Below are 8078 nucleotides of genomic sequence, written 5' to 3'. Positions count from 1 at the left end.
TGAGACGGAGTCTCCCTGTGTCGCTCAGGCTGGAGTGCAGTGGCGCAATCTCGGCTCACTGCAAGCTCCGCCTCCCGGGTTCAAGTGATTCTCCTCCTCAGCCTCCCAAAGTAGCTGGGATTACAGGCACCGCCACCACGCCCGGCTAATTTTTTGTATTTTTAGTAGAGAGGGGGTTTCACTGTGTTAGCCAGGATGGTCTCGATCTCCTGACCTCGTGATCCGCCCACCTCGGCCTCTCAAAGTGCTGAGATTACAGGCGTGAGCCACCGCGCCTGGCCAAAAGTTTTTATAACTCTGTAAAAAAATAGTTCAAAGTAAAAAGAAAATCTCCATTAAAATCACCTCTATTTGCAAGCATAAACTAAATTCTTCAAAATTCTACAAAATAGTATAAATAAAAATAACAACTGTTTAAATAGGAAGGTTATACTTACTGACTGGCATTTTGCAATTCGAAATGTCTTAGTTGTCCACCCCATAAACACTACAGAAGCTGAAACACACACACAAAGTCACCTCTGAAGGAATGTAACAATACTATGATAATTTACTATAAGAAAAATTAAATAGCTTACCCAGCACAGCAAAGATCAGAGTATTTTTAAAGTGTCTATATAATGAAAATTTCACAGTGTTCTTTCTTAGCCTTAGAGTCTTCATAGTTTGTGCCAAACTAATAAAATGTGAACAGGTTAAGGAAAACATTCCAAGTGATAATAAACGGCTTAAAAAAAACAAAACAAAAGAATCTTCTACTATGTTTCCAAAGTCAGTACTGCTAAATACAGTTCCTAAAATTTGAAGCTAATGAAAACACAGAAAACGTTATCTTGGCCAATATTGTACAATCATTATACTTTATCACAACTTTTCTTTTACAATTTACCATTGTCTGAACTAAGAAAACAAACTCCAAGGAAAAAGCACGGAAGACCCATGATGTATTCCACCAATGCCACGCACCCGCAACACCAGATAGAGCAGTGCCCGTGCTAAAACCCCTCCCAGTGAGATACTCTTTACAGATCACATTGTGACAGGCCGTTTGGCTTGTGCTTTTCTGGCTCTATTTCTTTCTTATTTTGTTCTTTCTAGTCTATTCTCATTTTATTCTTTGAATAACCATAATTAAGAAGTTAGGTCATCTACCAATTCCATTTTATAAATTTTAAAACTGAAAAACATCAGATAAAACAAATCCGGACTTAGCTAAGGGCTTTATTTGAAAGACCACTGCAATAGGGGAGGATTATTGCAACAGGAAGAATACTACGACTGTAAGATCTACAAGAGTCTCAGAGGTCGGGCAGAAAAGGGTTTTTCTTTTATAGAGCACAGCAAACAAGGCTAGAAAGCAGTAGGTGTGGGGAGTGAGTGGTGGGACTAGACACATTGATCAGGGAATGTCTTTTCTTGATGCCTGCAGATTCTCAGGAGGGCTGTGTGTTGGCTCAGGCTGACAGTACGTCAACGTTTATGGCCTGGAGGAAGAATACTTACAGTTTGGTTCAGTCACTGTTTTGTTCACATGGATCAATGGATATAAAGAGTTCATCTAATCATTCATATGCAAGGAATGGGAAATCAGAGGGTCTGTGCCCGCCCTTGTCACAGGTAGACAAGGGGGCCTCCAGGAGTCTTATCTAAGTCCGGTGGGGAAGGGGGTTCTCTGCGGTAAGTCTTTTCTCGGAACACAAATAGGGAAGGGAGTTTGGAGGGGGGTGTCTTAATCTTGGCTATTTTCCAGGAGCACAGGGCTCAGGTAAAGTTCAACATTGCCAAGGACGAAGAAGCAAAGAGACTTTTCCACTGACTCCTCAGCAGTGAAACAGAATTCAAGTCAGCTCTCTCTGCTCTTAAATGAGAATTCCTTCCTTTGGAGCAGACCAACAAGCTCATTTATGAACCAAACACTAAAAATAACAGCGCTGAGCAACAGAATGGATGTGGCAAGTTTTAAAATTATAAATGTCATTAATCAAAAACTTCATTTTAGTACTGAAGCTACTTTAGTACTTTAGTACAAAACTGCTTTTTAATCTTCTAAATGACCAACAAATTACAAAAGAGGATCAATTTCTAAAGTAATACAATACAATCAATTCAGGTTACTACGAGAACTTTAAAAATGCAAATATACTTTATTCCTTAAATACATCAAAACATATACTTTTTAAAATTCTTGACTAAAACCAAATTTCTAGGATTAAAAAAAAATCTGGTCTGGTTTAATAATTTAAAAAAGAATGTTTCTAAGCTAAGGAATAAAAAGCAAATTTGAAATTGCCTAAGCCTCCACTTACCAAGACACTGTTAAATTTAGGTAAAGTGTAAATATTCCTGCCATGGAAGGAAAGTAGTCATGAAAGCAAATAGCCCTTCTGATCTTGAAGTGAGTGCTGTGGTAGGAAAAGGATATTCCACCAGCACAAGCCAGAGTAAGAAGAGAGAGGGGCATGGGGGTGGGGGCAGGCTGGCCAGAAGAACAAGATCACAGAACTCACGCGCCTGCAGGAAACAGCAAAAAAAAAAAAAAAAAAAGGCAAAGAAAAGAGAAACAAGAAGAAAAGGGGGAGGAAGGGCACAGAAGAAAGGCTAAGGCTATGGCTTTTGAATTTTCAACCCTATTTTTTTTTCCTATGATTCAGAATTAGATTCTTATAGGATTGGTTATTATTAAGTTCATCAAAATCAAAGGAAGCAGGGTCATTTTCCAAAGCACTCAATTGTATATGTATTTAGTTCTGCTTTTTTTCCTTGTCATTTATATCATTTAGGAAATCTGCTATCTTTCTGTATAGAGAAAGCAGACGTTTCATTTTAGTGATAAAAATTACCAAACAGTAATCTGAAAGCAAACTTCACAAATTCAGGCTCATGCAGAAATAGATACTAGACTTCCCTTGTCTCACCATGAAACACTAAACAAGATCTTTTACATTCTAGATTTGACTATTTCTTGAAACATTTTCATTACAAATATTCATAATTAAGCAAACTAAGTCTTTCACCTGTTTTCCTTATTTTCCTACCCCAATCTGGCTAATCAGATACTGGAATATGTGAAAGTCAATGGTGTCCATAAAGGTAATAAATTACCCCCATTCAAATCCAGATGGATTAGAACCGTTAGAGCTGCTTTTCTTTGGAATTTTCTGCCAAGTTGCATTACTGAGTGTTTTTCCCAATGAACTACCTTGTGGACAGTTAAGAACAAGAAATTGGCAGGGCACGGTGGCTCATGCCTGTAATCCCAGCACTTTGGGAGGCTGAGGCAGGCGGATCATGAGATCAAGAGATCAAGACCGTCCTGGCCAACATGGTGAAATCCCATCTCTACTAAAAATACAAAAAATTAGCTGGGCGTGGTGGCACGCGCCTGTAGTCCCAGCTACTCTGGAGGCTGAGGCAGGAGAATTGCTTGAACCTGGGAGGTGGAGGTTGCAGTGAGTTGAGATCGCGCCACTGCACTCCAGGCTGGCGACAGAGCGAGACTCTGTCCAAAAAAAAAAAAAAGAACAAGAAATCTTTGAAATAAATATCTATAAATTGCCAGAAAAGATAGTTGTTTTTTAGAAAAACACAGTCTGCAGCTTAATTAATTGAATGAAGGACGATACTCCCTAACTTGTTAACGTTCCAAGCATACACAGCTTTTAGAAAAAAGACAATTCTAGGCCGGGCGCGGTGGCTCAAGCCTGTAATCCCAGCACTTTGGGAGGCCAAGACGGGCGGATCACAAGGTCAGGAGATCAGACCATCCTGGCTGACATGGTGAAACCCCATCTCTACTAAAAATACAAAAAACTAGCCGGGCGAGGTGGCGGGTGCCTGTCGTCCCAGCTACTCGGGAGGCTGAGGCAGGAGAATGGCATAAACCCGGGAGGCAGAGCTCGCAGTGAGCTGAGATCCGGCCACTGCGCTCCAGACTGGGCGACAGAGCGAGACTCCGTCTCAAAAAAAAAAAAAAAAAAAAGAAACAAGACAATTCTAAATTGAATAGATACCATCAGCTCATTTTCTAAACACACAATGCCAGAAAATAAGACACTAAGGTCTAAAGATAATCTGAGGTCAACAGGCAGGTTCATCTCCACTGTAATTCTGCCTATCCCAATGCAAGGCATGTTTATACCTCCTGCCCATTCTCAAGGCAGGAGGCCCCCTAACAAGCAGTCCTGGAGGACCTACAGCCTTTGTGGTGATTATTCTTACCACCGGAACACTGCTCACATGTAGAACTGAGGAACAGACATCACATTTTCAGCAAATGAATGTCTTTAATTTTTGTAATATAGAAAACATGAAAATGACACCAGAGGAAGATATTTATATCACTCTCTGAGAAAATCAGATTTATTTAACTATAATTTTATTCAACAAACTTGGATTCTAAACTAGTAGCTCTGAACAAAGTAGAATATGCTTTTTTAAACAAGTTCAGTCGGAAACAACTCTTTAAATCAGTTATTATTCCCTAAGTCGGCTCCTCAGACTCCTAAGATGTCCACAGATATAATTTGGGGGTCTTTAACTGCCCTGTCATATGCAAAGCTCCTTGTGTGTGTCTGTGTTCTGTGGAGAGAGGCTCCACAGCTGTTAGCAGATTTTCCAAGGCCTGTCTGATCCTAGTACCCAAACAAGGTTAAGAATCACTGCTTTGACGAGTAAGGATAATGAATTAGAAATTTTTGGTTTGTAGCACTCTTCATAGGCTTTTTAAGTTGGAAGCGTATTGAGAATTCACAAACAGGGAATTTAAAGAATAGGTAGACCTGGCTTAGAAAACAACCCACGAGGCCGGGCGCGGTGGCTCAAGCCTGTAATCCCAGCACTTTGGGAGGCCGAGACGGGCGGATCACGAGGTCAGGAGATCGAGACCATCCTGGCTAATACGGTGAAACCCTGTCTCTACTTAAAATACAAAAAACTAGCCGGGCGACGAGGCGGGCGCCTGTAGTCCCAGCTACTCGGGAGGCTGAGGCAGGAGAATGGCGTTAACCCGGGAGGCGGAGCTTGCAGTGAGCTGAGATCCGGCCACTGCATTCCAGCCTGGGTGGCAGAGCAAGACTCCGTCTCAAAAAAAAAAAAAGAAAAAAAAAAGAAAACAACCCACGAGGGGCTCAGAAAAGCCTATGAGGAGTGCTACATTTGCTAGCACACCTGAAAAATGGGAGACCTTCCTTCTAGGGCATAGTGATAAGAGCCAACACATAGATGAGAAAATGGAAAAAGATACAAGAAAACAATTTTTTAAAAAAACTGATGTCAAAAGCTAAAAGACATAAGTATCAAAAACAGTGGAAACAAAGAACTTGGCAAAAAATGAAACCTATCTAACAGGAAAGCATTTCCAAGAGGACATAAATATAATAGAAACAGGTCCAAAGAATGTTCTGGGATATGCATAACCCTGCATTCCACTCTGGTCAGTCACATTTCCTCTTGAATTCCTCCCATTTCCACAAGTGCCCCCAAGGAGAAAAAAGCAATGGGGATTCCCCAGACTCAACTTGAGTCATCGAATCAGAGAAGACCCTCGAGGATCCAGTCCCTACTGCCTCTAAAACTTCTCCTGCAATATGGCTGCAGCCCCCAAACCTTCTCTGAACCTGCTTCTTCCACCCATTTCCAGCAAGTCTATCGTGTGGGCTCTTCTTCCCATATCCCCTACCCTACTTCTGACCCTCATCATCTCTTCTTTGGACCACTGCAAAGGCAAAGAATACTGACTCACCTTCCTGCCTCTAGACTCTCCTTTCCCACGTCATCTTCTTCTGTCACCAGAGTTCTCACTGACACAGGTTTCATCACATTACTCACCTGTGCAGCTTCAATTCCTCTCCAGCCCCTGCCTCGGGAAGGCACTCAGCTCTTGAGCGTGCCCTGCCACCCTTCCCTGAACCACCTGCCAAGGCTCTCCCATGCACGTCCACCCAGAGGCAGGCTTCCCTGGACATTCTGCCACTGTCCCCCGTTTCCCTGCTTCAACTATTTGCTCCCCTCCATTCTTCCTAGAATACCTCTTCCCTAATTACCTTCTTATTAATTGTAAACCCCTACTTGTCTTCCCAGTCTCAATTTAAATGCTGCCATCTCTTTTAAGTCTTTCCTGATTTTTATGCCAGCATTAACTTCTCTCCTCCCCTGTTGGCATAGCACCTCTCTAAGATGGCAACTACTACTGCTATATTGATGCTAGTTACGTATCTGTCTCCCCTACAAGACTGTGAATTCCTTAAATTTGGGGACATCTTTTTCACCTATGCCTCGTCAGTATGGGGCATGTACTGAGAATAAGCACTAACTGTATGCTAAACTGTATGGAAAAAATAAAGATATTCCTTGTTTGGGGAGTTGCTACTTTTTTGCCTTCAAGTGAACCCTCGTATTAAGGTAACAAAAATGCATAACTGTATTTCTTTCTATCGTTATTACAAATTACATGTAATCTGATTTTAATGATACAACAAACTATTTTGAAGGACACAGTAAAGGATATGAACCACACAAAAATGGAGTCAATAACTGCTAAAATAATGTCATCAAGAACAACAGCTAAATGGTTAGAACCCTGAAAGATAAAAATAGGGGAAGAAACCTGAATGTAACAGTTTCATTGCACTATAGCAATTATCATTTGATGAAGAAGAATAATTTAGCTTATCTCATCGATTTACAAAGCCACATAAAAGATTGAATGTCCTAAGAGGATTGTGTTTAAGCACATGGAAATGACCTGTTTTTTGACAGCAACAATTGCTAATTTATGTGATGATAGCAACATAAAACAGTATTACGTAATGGCAAATAAAAAGCATCATGTCCCCAACCTCACTAACACCAGCCATTTCAATCTCTCTCCTCCATACCAAACCGACAGCCAGGGTCATTAATGAAATGAACTCCTGATCTTTTCTGACCGTGTTGTGAAGGGGCACAAAAAACGTGAAGGGGGGATCCGTGTTAGACATTTACTCTGACTAGTCACATTTAAAAGTCACTATCTCAAGTGCTGGCTATGTAAACTTTTTTTTTTTTTGAGACAGAGTTTTGTACTTGTCGCCCAGGCTGGAGTGCAATGGCGCTATCTCAGCTCACTGCAACCTCTGCCTCCCAGGTTCAAGCCATTCTCCTGCTTCAGCCTCCTAAGTAGCTAGGATTACAGGCGTGTGCCACCAAGCTACGTACAATTTTAAAGGAATACAATATATATAGTGTATTTACATGTGGGATATTTATCTTTTTTATTTCTTTCTGGCAAATATTTATTTATTATTATTATTATATGAATGCAGAGTTCTTCATGATTATACAAAGGTGAAAATAAATATACTCAAAGACTAAAAGAGCATCTAACACTGAATACAGGTGTATCAAAGACAACAGGGAGAAGAATGGGGCTTTTTAGCATTACTGGATAAATATTTATGATCTGCTTTATACAGCTAATCCAAAAGATATTTTAGGTAAAATGACAAAGGTCTTTGGATTAGGTAAGACATAATAAGCTTCTTATTCACTCAGTCCTCAATCATTTATTCAAAAAACTGAAGCAACCATGCATGGTAACTCACATCTATAATCCCAATACTTTGGGAGGCTGAGGTAAGAGGATCACTTGAGGCCAGCCAGGAACTCAAGACCAGCTTGGGCAACATAGTGAGACCCTGTCTCTACAAAAAACACAAAAATTAGCTGGGTGTGGTGGCCTGCACCTGTAGTCCCAGCTACTCAGGAGGCTGAGGTGGGAGGATTGCTTAAGCCTAGGAGCTGGAGGCTGCAGTGAGCCATGATCATGCCACTGCACCACTGCACCCCAGCCTGGGCAACAGAGCAAACCCTGTCTCCAAAACCAACCAACCAACCAACCAACCAACCAGACAACCAAACAAAAAACCACACAAAATAAAAGTAAAAAAACTAAAGCTAGAAATCTAGGGGTCTTTGCAGACATAAATACTGACACATCTCTAGAGAATAAAGTGCTGCTGCCCACATCCAGGCTCATCTTCCCCTTGAACATCACTTCCTCTTGGCTCTTTAAATGGCGGGGTCTACTGAATCCTCAAAAT

General features: G+C 41.1%; 1 protein-coding gene across 2 annotated transcripts in view; it reads right to left on the bottom strand.

Moving 5' to 3' along the window:
- The window catches only part of TMEM87B (transmembrane protein 87B), a 68755-nt gene that overhangs the window by 23225 nt on the left and 37452 nt on the right, over nt 1-8078 (bottom strand). For both annotated transcript variants that reach the window (XM_017856216.1, XM_017856215.1), the window contains exons 11-13: nt 6504-6577; nt 579-685; nt 438-496 (exon numbers count right to left, since the gene is read on the bottom strand). In XM_017856216.1, the coding sequence (XP_017711705.1) occupies nt 438-496; nt 579-685; nt 6504-6577 (240 nt within the window). The remainder of the gene's footprint in view (nt 1-437; nt 497-578; nt 686-6503; nt 6578-8078) is intronic.

Source organism: Rhinopithecus bieti, unplaced genomic scaffold, assembly GCF_001698545.2.
Source record: "Rhinopithecus bieti isolate Rb0 unplaced genomic scaffold, ASM169854v2 scaffold_42219, whole genome shotgun sequence".
Taxonomy (NCBI): Eukaryota; Metazoa; Chordata; class Mammalia; order Primates; family Cercopithecidae; genus Rhinopithecus; species Rhinopithecus bieti.
The sequence above is the reverse complement of the archived record's forward strand: the minus strand, read 5'-3'. Positions and strand labels throughout refer to the sequence as shown.